This window comes from Macaca nemestrina, chromosome 19, assembly GCF_043159975.1.
Source record: "Macaca nemestrina isolate mMacNem1 chromosome 19, mMacNem.hap1, whole genome shotgun sequence".
NCBI lineage: Eukaryota > Metazoa > Chordata > Mammalia > Primates > Cercopithecidae > Macaca > Macaca nemestrina.
The window spans coordinates 79,284,463-79,300,603 of NC_092143.1; the positions used below are offsets into that span (position 1 = coordinate 79,284,463).

At 43.0% G+C, this 16,141-nt stretch overlaps 1 protein-coding gene across 13 annotated transcripts in view; it reads left to right on the forward strand.

The window, feature by feature from the left end:
- The window catches only part of LOC105478868 (microtubule crosslinking factor 1), a 124,992-nt gene that overhangs the window by 7,664 nt on the left and 101,187 nt on the right, over window positions 1-16,141 (forward strand). For all 13 annotated transcript variants that reach the window (XM_011736591.2, XM_011736586.2, XM_024791965.2 and 10 more), the window contains exons 2-3: window positions 4,088-4,312; window positions 6,010-6,168. In XM_011736591.2, the coding sequence (XP_011734893.2) occupies window positions 4,088-4,312; window positions 6,010-6,168 (384 nt within the window). The remainder of the gene's footprint in view (window positions 1-4,087; window positions 4,313-6,009; window positions 6,169-16,141) is intronic.

The window sequence follows — 16,141 nt, forward strand, 5'->3', positions numbered from 1 at the left end:
GAGAACAGCACAGGAATAACCCGCCCCCATGGTTCAGTTACCCTCCCACTGGGCCCCTCCCATGACACATGAGGATTATGGGAGCTGTAGCTCAAGATGAGATTTGAGTGGGGATCCATATGGTATGGGGAACCATATCATATGGTCTCTCCCTAATTTTCTTTTTTCTTTTCTTTATTTTTTTTGAGACAAAGTCTCACTCTGTCACCCAGGCTGGAGTGCAGTGGTGCCATCTCTGCTCACTGCAAGCTCTGTCTCCTAGGTTCACGCCATTCTCCTGCCTTAGCCTCCCGAGTAGCTGGGACTATAGGTGCCCGCCACCACGCCTGGCTAATTTTTTGTATTTTTAGTAGAGATGGGGTTTCACCGTGTTAGCCAGTATGGCCTCCATCTCCTGACCTCGTGATCCGCCTGCCTCGGCTTTCCAAAGTGCTGGGATTACAGGTGTGAGCCACTGCGCCCGGCCCCTAATTTTCTTTTCAGTACAACTAATGTTGGTGATATTTGTGCCAAAAAATATTGCTATTTACATCTGGCCTGCTCAATGATGTGGAGGCGTGGTTGCATCTAGCCCTTGAACAGTTTTCATCACCTGTAACATATGTATGAAAATGTAGCATTTAACATTAGGGTGGATGTGGGTTCTCCTATTGCAAAGTCTGAAAGCTAGAGAGGTTTTATACCTGGAAGCTGTATCTTGCATCTTAGGGCTATATTGCATTTTAAAAACTTTTGTCTGAGTTAAGATAATCCCAGGCATTAATGACTCTGGAAGGCTTTCTGGAAGGAAAAGCAACCACAAACCATTCTTCTCATGAACAGAATGGCCACAGTCACTGTATATTTGTATGTAGGGATATACATATACATATATTGACTTAGTGTTGAACATTTAGTGATTATTGCTTGTATTGAACCGATTTGTATTAATGATTCAGTGAAACAATTACCTCTTTACTCAGAAACAAGCATTGCTATTAGGTTCTTAAAGTCTGATCCATTAGTTTCATGGATGGGGTGTGAATCAAACTTGATGTTGATTTTTGAAGATTCAGAACTAACTTCCCACTCTATTGAAAGAGTGACAACCACAAGGCTCATTTTAAAGCGTTCAGTCTGCAGTTGACCTCCTCTAGGAGTGGGTAGTGTAGGGGTACAGCTCCCATAGGGCGTCATCAAAGCCTCAGTGATCAGGCGTCAGTAACAGCCTCCTCTTTGTGGAAGATTTCTGGAAGGTTGGCAAGCACTGTCCTGAAAGAGCTGTGTTCTCTGGTCCCCTGAAGAGCCCAGACCACCCATTCTGTTTATGTGTGTTCAGCTGATCAGCTCCTATGCTCAGTTCAGTAACTTCCAGTTCCAGCAGATCTTACCACAAGGACCAGGATTTACCAGGAGAGATTTCCATGGAGGAAAAAAGAAATGAAACTCAGTTAGAGTTCACAACATTTTCAGTGTTAAGATTGATCTTTCTTAGGACACATTAGGACATCTCATATTTTTAATATTTTCATCATTGGTATAGAAATTCTGTAGGAACATTTAGGAGCCAAGAAGAAGAACATTTTATGCATTTGACTACTGGGAAGTTGGTGAAGCTCTCTTCTTTAACATCTGTTCTCCTTGGTAGCCTATTGAAACAGGCTCCAGTTGAGTCCTGGTCAAGTGAGTAGCTCATTCTCTTGATGGGATAGTGTAGGCAGAGTGGAGAGAACCTACAGGCTGGATTGGGGGATGAGTTGCCATATCTGTGCCCTGTCCAGTCGACCATTGTGTATAGCTAAGGTTGACTGAAGCATCTTCGTCACCCCATTTTGTGCCAACTCTTATTTTTCCATAAGGATTCCCAATTTTATTTGTTGTGTTTCTTGTACTTAATCTTACCTAGGATAAACACATCTTCAGGAGATTTCTTTTTGTTCTTTTTTTTTTTGTCTGAGGCTCAGATGTTGGGCACGTTGTTTTATATTGTTAGTCAATTCCTGGTTTTAAGAATAAATACAGGATTAGCATGAGTGGTAAGAATCCAGGAACAAACTAAATAGCAGGACAAGAATGGACAATTAGGGTGTCTAAGTGTAGGCGATACTTTTTTTTCTTGAACCTTAATATTAAGTGAATAAAGTAAATGGGAATAACTGAGTGCATGCTATTCTGGAGGCATCTAAAACATCAATTATGAAACCAGTCAAGAAAACCCCTAGAGTGTTTTCTTAATCTTCCTCCTTCCAAAGTGTTCCTCCTTTAAATCTTGTGTAACACTTCAGTAGCGTGAGTATCTCATACCTGCAGCTACGTCTGTAGGTTTGGGAAGAAGCTTTCATCATTGGGCTGCAAGACTGGAACAAAGCGAGCATGCAGTTGTGTCTGATGTTAGTTGGCTTTCTGACTTGGTGTTTGTAAGTGTTCACTGGCGCACCTGTGTGTTCATTCAGCAATATTTATTGAGGGCCTACCGTGTGCTCCATGCTGCTCTGGATGCAGAGAGGAGCAAGACAGACAAGCTTGCTCCCCTCTGAAGCTTACCTTGTTAGTGTAGGTGACAGACAGTAGGTAGGAAAAAATACCAATACTATTAGATGGCACTCAGAGGTGGGAAGGAAATAGAGCCAGCAAGAGACTAGAGACTTGGGGGCTGATGAGGGTGGTCAGGGGAGGCTTTGCATGACCTCAGGTTATATGATGGAATGAACTCTGCAGAGATCTGGAGTGGGGAGTGTTTTCAGAAGTGGGAATAGCAGGTAAGGTCTTGAGGCCTGAAGAAGCAAAGGTGCGAGCAGTCTCAGACCCTGCAAGGCTAGTCGTGGGCAGGGAGGGAGTGTGGCCAGGAGGCCCTAGGAGGCCTGGAAAGAAGGAAGCCCCTGGAGGGTTTGAGAAGGGAGTGAGGTGGTCTGATTTGCACATTAAAAGGATCACTCTGCTGGGTGGGGGACAGACTATAGGAGGATTAAAGGGCCAGCTGGGCAGTGGGCACCTGTGTGTCTCCACTTACATCTGTGTGTGGCTCCCCTCCCCCAGGGATGGAGGCCTGGACCAGGGTGATCCGTCCGGAAGGGGCACAGCTCTGGCTGAGGGCTTGGCTGCAAAATGGGAGGGAAGGGAGAGCCAGGAATGACTCCTTGGGTTCTCCTGTATTCACGGTACATTCCTGTGGACAGCAAAGAGTGGAGGTGTGGGAAATACAGGATGGGTGAATGGGAAGAAACATACCCAGTGTGTATTTAAAATAATGGAAAATGTCTCATTTGTGGATAGAGTCGCTTAGTTGATGCTGAGATGCGTCTTGTGGAACAGAATTTTTGGGACATTTGCAGGTATGTTACAGTTCCAGGGCAATTAGCAGTTGTTATCCTACTGAAGTGTATGTTCTTTTTTTTTTTTTTTTTTTTTGAGACGGAGTCTCGCTCTATCACCCAGGCTGGAGTGCAGTGGCCGGATCTCAGCTCACTGCAAGCTCCGCCTCCCGGGTTTACACCATTCTCCGGCCTCAGCCTCCCGAGTAGCTGGGACTACAGGCGCCCGCCACCTCACCCGGCTAGTTTTTTGTATTTCTTAATAGAGACGGGGTTTCACCGTGTTAGCCAGGATGGTCTCGATCTCCTGACCTCGTGATCCGCCCGTCTCGGCCTCCCAAAGTGCTGGGATTACAGGCTTGAGCCACCGCGCCCGGCCTGAAGTGTATGTTCTTTGAAGGCAGGGTCCCTATGATTCATCTTAGTACCTAGATTATGCCTTAGAGATAAAGGCTTAGGTCAATGTTTGGTTTGAATCGAAAGGTTCGATTATCTGCAGAGTTGATTTTATTTGATTATGTACGGAGATGTTGGGAGTGGGATAAGTTCTGAGAGGCCACAGTGAATAATCCAGTTTATTAGCTTCTGGTTACATAAGAGTTGAACAGATACTCAGTTATATTATCTCGTGCAAATTTCCAGAGGTTCTGCTGCCTATCACACAGGCGTGGCCTTGAGCTGATGGGTAAGCGTGCAGGTTTTTGATATTTAGTATTGAGGAGCGGGGATGAAGGAGAGACACACCATCCTTTTTTGATGTACTTGGCTCATAAATCTTCTCTGTCTGGTTTGCATAGGATGAGTTAGATGAACTCCGTGCTGAGATGGAAGAGATGAGAGACAGTTATTTAGAGGAAGATGTTTACCAGCTGCAGGAACTTCGGCGAGAACTGGACCGTGCTAATAAAAACTGCCGAATCCTGCAGTACCGTCTTCGGAAAGCTGAGCAGAAAAGCCTGAAAGTGGCTGAGACAGGTCAGGTGGATGGCGAGCTTATTCGAAGCCTGGAGCAGGACTTGAAGGTGAGTGAGAAGGGTGGTGCGTGCACCCCCGAGGCTGCAGGACTGGCTGGCCACGTGCACATTGCCCTGGTGTTTTTTCCCTGCTTGTGTCTGTCTCTACAGATTGCAGCAGAAACAGTCTTGGTTTGCTTTATGGCTTATAGAGTGTGTGTAGTTGTGTGACTTTGACAGCCCAAGGTTTAAATTTGTCATAATGTTAACTTTAAAAAAATGATAATAATCTGCGATAACAAAGAATTAATACATGCCAATGGGTCTGACAATTGGATAGAAATTCTGCAGAAACTCTGAAAGATATGAAATTTAAAAAAAAATCTATTTAAAAAAAAATCTATTATCAGTGTAGTCAAAGGCCACTCGTAAAAGTTGACCATATCACTTCACATTTTTTATTGTTATTTAGGTTTCTAGGATGCAGAAATCCTGACATTCCTATAACCCAAGCGAGACTTGTGTAGTGAGGATCTAACGCCAGGAGAAATCATCACAAATTGTCTAAGGTGTCTTTGAGAACCACTGGGAGAAGTGGGAATAATGGGAAGAAATCCCAGACTTTATGCCATTGTCTCTCCGTGGGCAGTGAGGCCCTCATGACCTGATTATCAAATCATTTATCTAGAGATGAATTCTGTTCATCCCTATGCATACTGTTCTCTTTATTACCAGAGTACTTGTGAAATCTCATCTAGCCTTTCAGTGTGATAACAGGAAAAGAACCTCTGTAATTCTACCAAAGTTATAAACCACTAACAAAATGTCATTCGGTGTAATAAAGGGTGATTTATATTTCTCTTACAAGGCCTCTTTCCTCATTTGCTTTTAGAAAGTAAACATGTTTAACTGCTTTGCTCATTCAAATGGTTTACCATACCAGAGCCACAGTACAAAATTTAAAACTTGACTACATTGAACATCTTAAGCATGCAGCATTTTTTTTTTTATTATTTTAGACACAGGATCTTGCTCTGTCACTCAGGCTGGAGTGCAGAGGCACCATCATAGCTCACTATTACCTCAGACTCCCTGGGCTCAAGCGACCCTCCCATCTTCACCTCCCGAGTAGCTGGGACTATAGGCACCACCATGCCTGGATTATTTTTTATTTTTATAATTTTTTTAGAGACAGGGTCTCACTGTGGTTCCCAGGCTGGGCTCAAACTCCTGACCTCAAGTGATCCTCCTTTCTTTGCCTCCCAAAGTGCTGGGATTACAGGCAACTTATTTGTTTTGTTAGCAGGTGGGTTCGGTATTACTTTAGTGAATAGAAATGTTTATTTGTTTACTATTATTTAAATTTCTCGCTTAAAGCCCGTGAGCCTGGGCAGAATTGGCATTCGTGGTGACCATCTATGGGGGAGGAGGGTTATCCAAAGTGGGCTTTAAAAACTATTTATTTTAAAGCCATTTAACTTTAGCAGTTGGGGGGGTTGTATACCAACTTTAGTGACAGTAATGTTAGCACGTTCTGATAATGCACCACTATCAGACCAGCCGGAGTGGCCTTTTAGTCCAGATGTTGATTTCATTTTTAAACGAATCTCCTCCTCCTTTTAAAAATAGGTCGGTTATGTACTGCTAGGGTCTTTGCTATGTGGTGCAATATCATATTAATGTTTTTGCCTCTGACGTTGTCTGATAGTACCCTTAGCACACACAAAGCCTCATATCCTGATAATGATCTCTGTGGGTCGATGCAGGTAGCCAAAGATGTATCTGTCAGATTGCACCACGAACTGAAGACGGTGGAGGAAAAGCGCGCTAAAGCTGAGGATGAAAACGAAACTCTCCGACAGCAGATGATTGAAGTGGAAATATCCAAACAGGCCCTCCAGAATGAGCTGGAGAGACTGAAAGAGGTAATCCAGAACCGTGGGGCTCCTGCCCCTTTGGATTTAATAAGGAGGAGCTTGGAACTCCACGTGCCCCCTTCTCGTTGTGGTCGAAAGCCGGGGTTGGCAAATCGTGGCCTGTTTGGCTCAGAAGTTAGGTTGTTTTTACATTTTTTTCCTAGCATGGTAAACAAACAAGCAAAAAAGCAAAACTCGCAGGAAAGAAAGCCTCCAAAAGTAAAGAAGGCTATGGATTCAATACTGTGTGATGCTTACAAAGCCTAAAATATTTACTATCTGGCCCTTTATAGAAAAGGCTTATTGGGGCCTGGTCTAAAGCTAGTTTTTGTAATTACCACTCAGATGAGCTGACCATTAATTCCTTTGATGTGTCCAAGTGGAGGCTATTATTGCTAGAATACAGAATTAAGAAGTAGCTTTTTTCCCCAGAGTCTTCTCCAGTGAACTGGAAAGTATGTTATGGTTGTCTATGAAAGCTGTGTAAACAGACAATGTATGTATGCCACCTCTGTAGCTAAAATGAGTTAAATATAGACATTTTTAAATTTTAGGGAGTGATTTTTCTAGCAAAGTAGTCTGGAAAATGAATTTTTTTTTCTCATGTGCATACAGCAATGCGAATCCTGTTTTGTTATTGACTTCCATTATAAGATTAAAGCAGAGTGTTTTCTTGGAAAATGTCCTGCATGTGTTGAAATTAAAAGCCTTTGGCGAAGGCTTTAAGCTTACAGTGAATTCTGGCACGTTACCTGCACCTGCCAACAGCCTTGCTTAGCGGCTCATTTTTCCTTTGGAAAAGTTTCCTGATTCACCCGGTTCTTCCCTATCCATGCTCCCTCCCATCCGCCGTACCTGGTTCTGGCCCGAAAGGCTCTGGGTGGAGTTGTGCGTGTGTGGTGCAGGCCCTGCTCTCAGGGCGCCTCCATTTCAATCAGGTGCATAGATAATAAACAAATCACAGCAAAGTAGCAGGCATGCCCCTCTCTGCTTCTGCCCCACCCCTCTGCTCACAGCTGCCTAGGCCTCCCTGCTCTTCCCACGCATATCCTCACGGAAGGTTCTTTCTCCAGGCACTCACCTGTGGCTCATTCCCTTATCTCTTTCGGGTCCTGAGATTCACTCAGCCCCTCCCCTCAACACTCGTGAAATTTGTCCCCATCTCCACCCTGGCCAGCCCTGTTCACCTTCCCATGTGACATACGTATTCTGGGACATTATTTGTCTATTGTCACCGCTTATCTGACAATGCTGTGTTTTCTTTCTGTCTTTCATCCCCGCCCTCCTTTACTGGTGCCCCTTCGGATCACAAGCTCTGTGGGGCAGGGACAGGGGCTTTGTCTGTCTGGCTCACTGTGGGGCCCTCATGCCTGGAACAGTGCCTGGAACATGCTGGGTGGAGGAATGAATGAGGGAGCAGAGCATAGAGCTGTGTGATCAGAGCGTGCCTGGGAGATGAGGTGGCCTCCCAGAGGAAGAGGTTAGCTTCTGGGAGCTTGCTTTCATCACAGGTAACCCTCACCCCTTAACTTACACTTGTATCTGCCCCCAGGACTCCAGGAATTTGTCCTCTAACTGAGGAGCTCTGCCTCAATTAAAGTACCAGTTGCTGGTACTTTACTTCCCTCCCATTCCTTTGTTCTAAGTTTGCTGGAATAATTTCCTTTCTCAGTTTGAGCCTGACCTTAACAGTTAGAGGGTAGAGAAAATAGTTTACAGTTGACTCTGGAACAACGTGGGGATGGGGAGCATGGGGGTCATCTCCTGTGCAGTTGAAAATCTGTGCATGTCTTGTAGTCCTAGAGACTAGGGAGGCAGTGGCGAGAGGATTGCTTGTGCCCAGGACTTTGAGGCCAGCTTGGGCAACACAGCAAGACCCTGTTTCTTAAAGAAAAAAAGAGAAAATAATGTATATAGCTTTTGACTCCCCTAAAACTTAACTAATAATAGCCTACTGTAGACTGGAAGCCTTACTGATATAAAATAGCCAATCAACACATACTGTGTATGTTGTATGTATTATGTACTGCATTCTTATAATAAAGCTAGAGAAAAGAAAATGTTAAAATCAGAAGGAAGAGAAAAAATATTTACTATTCATTAAGTGGAAATGGACCACCGTAAAAGTCTTCATGCTCATAGTCCTCACGTTGAGTATATAGAGGAGGAAGAGGAGGGTTTGGTCGTGCTGTCTCGGGTGGCATAGGTAGAAGATTTGAGTGTAAGTGGACCTTCACAGTTCAAACGTACGTTGTTCAAGAGTCAACCATAGAAGTATATTTTATAAAATTTTATATGTGTATACATTTGTGTATAAATACATAAACATATAAATCTATATTTTAAGTAGGTGAAGATTCTTTTGCATACATTTAAATGGATTTGTGTAGGACTTGGCATCTCTTTGGAGGAAGAAACAATTATTGTTGCTCTTGACATTCAAAAGCAAGGCCAGGGTGAGACAAGGATCTTCAGAGAGCCTGATGCCGGCTCAGGGTGGATGTGAGGAGAGAATGGAGAGGGATCAGCCCTCCCTTTGTAGGTTAGAATTACTGAGAGGAATTGTTCAATTAGGATGAAATAAGTATTTTACTTCCAGAATTGCAGTCAGCGTGGTGGGACCGTATATTTACACCAAACTTCTAAATGAATCATAAAACTGACAGGAGTCCCAGGAGGGTTAGATGCTGGTAGATTAAACTGGAAGCAGAGAACGATGGCATCTCGTGATACAAGGTTCAAAGGGGGTGGAGGAAATATTTATTGGAAAATGCCAACTGCTGTCTTTGTGAATTGGTTCTTTTTGCAAAAGCCAGTACAAACAGGCTAAGCTTTGCTCTGGGGTGAGGGTAATATTTTTTCTATCCTGAGCCTCACTTTTTGTTGTTCACCCCTGGAGTTTTGTAAATGGATGTGTGACTTCCTGAAAACGGCAAGGACAGTTCATGGGTTGTGTGTCTGAGCAGCAGCAGTTGTCGCAGGTGTGTGTGTATCCCCTCGGCCTCAGGGGTCTGTGAGACAGCATCTCCGTGCTTTTTTTCCTCTGGAGCCACCATTCCCTTCTCTCTGAAGCTCTAGACTGTTTCCAGCTGCCTAGTGGACATCTCCAATATGAGTTTTTCCTAGCACTGTAGACTCTGTCCAGAAGAAACTAATCGCCCCTTGCCCCACCCTGCACCTTCTCTGTCTCCTATTTGTGTAACGGTCCCTGAGTCCTTTCAGTCCCCAAGGCTGACAATGGCGTTACCCTTAACCCTCTTCTCCCTTCTTCAGCTGCTGGCTCAGTGCTGTAGGTTTGGCTTTTGCAGGCTTTGGACATTTCTTTCTCACTGATACCTGATAGAACATGGATGAACCTTGAAAATCTGCTAAGTAACAGAAGCCAGACATATTGTTTGATTCCATTGATAAGAAATATCCAGAGTAGATGAATTCATATAGACGGAAAACAGATTCGTGGTTTCCAGGGGCTGGGGAGAGGGGAGAAGTGGAACCAACTGCGTAATGGGCAGGCGGTTTCCTTTTGGGGTGATGAAAATGTTTTAGAACGAGATAGATGTGGTGGCTGCACAACCCGTGAATGTACTAAATGCCACTGAGTTGTGCCCTTGAAAATGGCTTGTTTTCTGTTATGTGAATTTTAACCTCTGGGAGGCTGAGGTGGGTGGATCACCTGAGGTCAGGAGTTCGAGACCAGCCTGGCTAACATGATGAAATCCTGTTTCTACTAAAAATACAAATATTAGCCAGGCGTGGTGGTGCGCACCTGTAATCCCAGCTACTTGGGAGGCTGAGGCAGGAGAATTGCTTGAACCCAGCAGGCCGAGGTTGCAGTGAGCCGAGATCATGCCATTGCACTCCAACTTGGGCAACAAGAGCGAAACTCCATCTCAAAAAAAAAAAAAGATTTTTCTTTCTCCAGCCTATCCATACTTTTACCAGTCCCCCACCTCAGACGAGTATTTGAGAGCTGACAGTGTGGGCTGACCACGCACGTTGAATGTATACACGATTTCTAGTCCTTTCCTTTTCTCGCTGCATGCCAAAATTCTGACCATCTCACTCTGCTTAGACAGACAGACCTGTCTTGGCTTGTCTAACTCTTTCACATGACACAGCAGCCTATTACCCCCTGACCCATCCCTGGCACGCTGTTGGGTTTGCCACTCCAGGGCTGTAGACATTGGCCTGAAATGGAAGAGCGGTTTAGAAGGCTGATGGGGACTGTGCACTCTGATTCTTTTTGAACTGCTAGAGGTGTGTCTTTGAAAAGTTACTTTCTCTATTGATAAAAAAGGGCTGATCTGGCTAGAATTGTCCCTTCCCACTAGCCAGCTTCTCGCTGGCATCCTGTGCCTGTTCACTCTTGGAGTCTGTGACCCCAGGCACCCACGTGCCCTCTGCTTGTACCAAAGCTCAAACAATTTTCAACCTTTTTTTTTTTTCCTGATATATTTCTTCTAGTATTCAACTCTACGTATAGCGGAGTCTCTCAAAAAGTAGGAAATGGTTAACCTTGGCTTAGTTTCCACTTCTAAGATTGCCCTAATTCTTTCACTGAACAATATTTCATTCTACCCCCAATTTTTAGAGTTCTATTACATGCTAGACACAAATAACAACTAGCCAGGTTAGCCAGCACTTACAGGGATGAGAGACATGTTCTAGATCATTCCGGTGAGCTCAGGTTATTGAAAAGAGTCCCAGGGAACCAACTAAGAGATGGCTTCTTGTGGCCGCCTTTTCTCAAGCTCAGAAAATGACATGGATTCCCTGGGTTTGGTTGAGACTTCTTTTGTGCATAGTAAATCATCAGATTTTGTAATAATTCCTGTGTACTTGAGAGGAACGTGTTTTGGGGTGCAGACTTTGATTTAAATCTATTAGATTGAAGACTTCAAACTTCAATTATAACCCACAGCAAAAAGGGCATCATCACTCAATATACAACTATAAACAAAAGTTTAACAAGGTAATGCTTACCTTTGTCATTTGGGGTGCACTCTGATATTTTCCATTCAGTTAAAAAAATTTTTTAATGGTGGTTATAAGATTGATTTATAGTTCATTAGTGTATTGTTGGAATTTGGGAAAATGTGTTAACTCATTTGTTCACTGTATACAAATTTTCTATATCCTTTATATCTTTTTATCCCATTATAATTATGTATTTTAATTTTATTCTTGTAATTTGTCAAACTTTGCCTTATGTATTTTGATGCCAAATTTTTAAGTGAAAACAGATTTAGGACTCTTCCTCGTGATGAGTTATTCCCTTTATCAGTTGGTAATGACCTCTTTCTTCTAATGTATTGCTTTTTGCTGTAAAGTCTTTTTTATCTGCTTTCATCATCTATACCAAATTTCTTTTGGGTAGTGTTGGCTTGGGATAGCTTTTGTTTCTGTTTTGTTTTGTTTTTTTTTTTCCTTAAACAACAGACATTTATTTCTGCCAGTTCTGGGGGCTGGGAAGTTGAAAATCAAAATGCTAGTCAGTGTGGTTCCTGGTGAGAGCCCTATTCCTTGCTTACAGATAGCTGCCTTCTTGCTGTGTTTTCATATGGCAGAGAGCATGAGAGTGAGAATAAGAGAAGAGAGAGAGCGAGCAACAAGCACATGTTCTGGTGTTTCTTCCTCTTTTCATAAAGATATTAACCCCATCATGGGGCCAAGGCCCCACCTCCGTAGAACATCACGCTGAGGGTCAGGGCTTCCACATATGAATTTGGGGGAGGGCATAAATGCTCAGTCCATAAAAAGGGGAGAGAAGAGGAGGCAAGTTAGGAGGCTTCTCCAGTAAATCCTTGAGAGAGATGGTGGTGATCTGAACCCCAGGGTTTTGGTAATTCTTTTAAAAATTCTTTTCAATTTTAGATTCGGAGGCATGTGTGCAGGTTTGCTACATGAGTATCTTGGACAATAGTGAGGTTTGGGCCTCTAGTGCACCCACCACCCAAACGGTGAACATTGTACTCGGTAGATAATTTGTTTAAACCCTCACCAGCATCCCACCCATTCTCCCCGCCTAAGGACTCCCCAGTGTCTATTATTTACGTCTTTGTGTCTATGTTTACCCACTGTTTGTTTAGTTCTCACTTGTGAGAACATGCAGTATTTGATTTTCTGTGTCTGAGTTATTTGACTTAGGATAATGGCCTCCAGCTCCATCCGTGTTGCTGCGAAAGACAGGGTTTCATTCTTTTTTATTGCTGCGTAGTAGTCCATTGTGTATATATACCACACTTTCTTTATCTAATCGTCTATTGATGGATACTTAGGTTGATTCCATGATTTTGCTATTGTGAATATTGCTTTAATAAACATACGAGCGTAGGTGTCTTTTTTATATAATGATTTATTTTGGGTAGATGCACATTAGTGAGATTGCCGGGTTGAATGGCAGTTCTATTTTTACTACTTTGAAATTCCCCGTACTGTTTTCCATAGAGTTGTACTAATCTGCGTTCCCACTAACAGTGTATAAGACTTCCTTTTCCTCCATATCCATGCCAACATCTGCTGTTTTTTGGTGTTTTAATAACAGCCATTCTGACTGGTGTTTGATGATATCTCATGGTGGTTTAAATTTGCATTTCTCTGATGATTAGTGATGTGGAACATTTCTTCATGTTTCTTGGCCACTTGTATGTCTTCAATTGAGAAATGTCTGTTCATGTCCTTTGCATAGCCTGGGATAGCTTTTCTATGGTTTCTTTAGTTTCTATTTTTCTATGTCATTATGTTTTCTGTGTATTTCTTGTGAATAGAATGTAGCTACATTTTTTAAAAATGCGATCCGAGACTCTCTCTTTTTTAAACTGATAAATTTAATCCATGTATATGCATTGTGGCTACTGATGGTTTGAGTTTATTTCTATCATTGCATTTTATTTCTTTTTTTTTTTTTTTTTTTTTTTTTGAGACAGAGTCTCGCTCTGCCGCCCAGGCTGGAGTGCAGTGGCGTGATCTTGGCTCACTGCAAGCTCCGCCTCCCGGGTTCACGCCATTCTCCTGCCTCAGCCTCCCGAGTAGCTGGGACTACAGGCGCCCGCCACCTCGCCCGGCTAGTTTTTTTTGTATTTTTTAGTAGAGACGGGGTTTCACTGTGTTAGCCAGGATGGTCTCGATCTCCTGACCTCGTGATCCGCCCGTCTCGGCCTCCCAAAGTGCTGGGATTACAGGCTTGAGCCACCGCGCCCGGCCGCATTTTATTTCTTTATTTTCCCTGCTTGTTCTTTCTCTCTCTCCTTCCTTCCTTCCTTTCTTCCTTCCTTCCCTCTCTCCTTCCTTTCCTTCCCTCCCTCCCTCCCTCTCCCCTTTCTTTCTTTCTTTGACTTCTGTTTGAGTTTTAAATTCTGTGTCTTAGTTGGGAAGTTATACATTCTATTTTTGTTATTTTAATGATTACTCACATATTTAATATGCATGTTTGAATTGAAGTTTTAAACTAATCATTAACTGTATTCTCCTCCTGAAGAATACAACCATCTTAGAAAGCTTCAACTTTAATCAAATCTTGTCTTTCATATGTTTTATATCATTTTAGTTTCATCTTTTTAAAATGACCTTTTAAAAACTTATTTAATAGCTAATGCTTGTTTAGATTAATTTACAGTTAGTTTAATTGCCAGTTTGTTTACTTATCATTGCTTCTTGAGTGTCACTCCTCTGAGTTCGGTTTCCTTCTTGCTGATCTTTTAATACGTCCTTCAGGGGTTCTTTTCAGTAAACAGTATTGCCTGAAATGCCTTCATTTCATAATGTCTTGAAATCTATTTAGTTGGGCATGTAATTCCAACACTTTGAAGATAATATTTTATTATCTTTTGGCTTATTTTGCTATAGAGAGGTCTGCTGTCAGCATAATTTTTATTTTTGTAGCTAATCTGTCTTTACTTCCTGATGACTCTTATACTTTTTTTGTGTGTGTTTGGTATTCTATAGTTTCTGTCCGCTTTGTCTAGATTTATTCTTATTTTGCTCAGCATTCACCATCAGTCTGATTAAATCTGTCATGAAATCTGGAGAGTTTTCACTCCAAATAGTGTTCGATAGTGAAATTTTCTCAAATCGTATTTCATCACCTGTATTCTTTCTAAAACTGATGCTAGTCTCATGTGGGGCCTTCTTATGTTGCCCATTCTTTTTTTTTTTTTTTTCTCTGAGACAGGGTCTCGCTCTGTCGCCCAGGTTGGAGTGCAGTGGTGCGATCTTGGCTCACTGCAACCTCCACCTCTGGGGTTCAAGCAATTCTTCTGCCTCAGCCTCCCAAGTAGCTGGGCTTACAGGCGCGTGCCACCAAGCCCAGGTAATTTTTTTTTTATTTTAGCAGAGACAAGGGTTTCACCATGTTGGACAGGCTGGTCTCAAACTCCTGACCTTAGGTGATCCACCCGCCTCAGCCTCCCAAAGTGCTGGGATTATAGGTGTGAACCACCACACTCAGCTGGATGGCTTGCTTATTGTACTGTTTTTTGAGACATGGTCTTGCTGTCGCCCAGGCTGGAGTCCAGTGGTGTGATCACAGCTCACTGCAGCCTGGACCTCCTCGGGTTCAAGCAGTCCTCTCGCCTAAGTGCCTTTCACCCCCACCCCTGGCCCCAAGTAGCTGGGACTACAGGCTAGTGCCACCATGCCCAGCTAATTTCCATATTTTTTGGAGAGACAGGGTTTTGCCATTTTGCTCAGTCTGGTCTCAAACTCCTGGCCTCAAGGGATCCTCCTGCCCTAGCCTCCCAAAGTGCTGGGATTACAGGCGTAATCCCAGCATATTTTTTTCTCATTTTTGAGTTTTGAGAGTTCTTTGTACATTAAATTAGTTAATTAATTAAAAATTTTTTAGAGACAGGGTCTTCCTCTGTCACCCAGATTGGAGTACGGTGGTATAATCGTGGTGTACTGCCACCTTGAACTCCTGGGCCCAGGGGATCCTCTGCCTCAGCCGTCTGAGTAACTAGGACTACAGTTACACGCCACCGCACCCAGCTGACTGTAGAAAATCTTTTGTAGAGCTGGGGTCTCGCAGTGTTGCCCAGGCTGTCTCAAACTCCTGGACTCAAGTGATCCCCTTGCTTTGGCCTCCCGAAGTGTTGGGATTTTAGGTGTGAGCCATTGAGCTTGGTGTATCTTAGATTCAAGTCCTCCGTTGGATATATGGTTTGCAAATATTTTCTCTTACTCTGTAGCTCGTCTTCTCATCCTCTTACAGGGTTTTCTCAGGGCAAAAGTTTTTAGTTTATGAAGGCCAATTTACGAATGATTCCTTTTATGGTATCAATTTTAAGAGCTCTGTGCCTAACCCTACGTCCTGAATATTTTCTCCTCTGTATTTTTCGGAAAGTTTTATTGTTTTACATTGCACATGTATGTCTGTGATCCATTTTGAATTAATTTTTGTATATGGTATGAAACTTAGGTCAAGTTTCATTTTTTTGGCCTGTGAACATCCGGTTACTCTGACACCGTTTGTTGAAAAGACCACCTTTCCTCCATTGAATTACTTTTGCATTGTTGTCAAAAATCAGTTGGGCACATGTGTTTGGGCCTATTTCTGGGTTCTCTGCTGTGTTCCATTGATCTCTGCCAGAGCCACCCAGCCTTGATCTCTTAGCTGTGTATGTCCTGAAAGTGCTTTCTTGGTATGGAGTCCATGCCAGTCTCATTTGGTCCCTCAATGGCATTTTGGCCCACTCACCTCTTTGCTTTCGGTATGTCTGTGTGTCTCTACATAGCCTCATCCTTATGAAACACTGGATAAATATTTGTTCCATGGGTGAAGGTTTTATCATCTTTATTTTCCCTTGAGAAAGAGCCAAAACATCATTTAAAAATCTCTTGCTGAGGAATTTCTGATTCTTTATATCATTACCTCAGAATAGTTAATAAAAGCCAGTAATTCCACTGTAGGTCAAGCTTTTTGACAATGACTGTGAGTCATGAAATTGCCCTGTTTGGTTAGTGATAAGCAAAGCCGCTTCTGTTC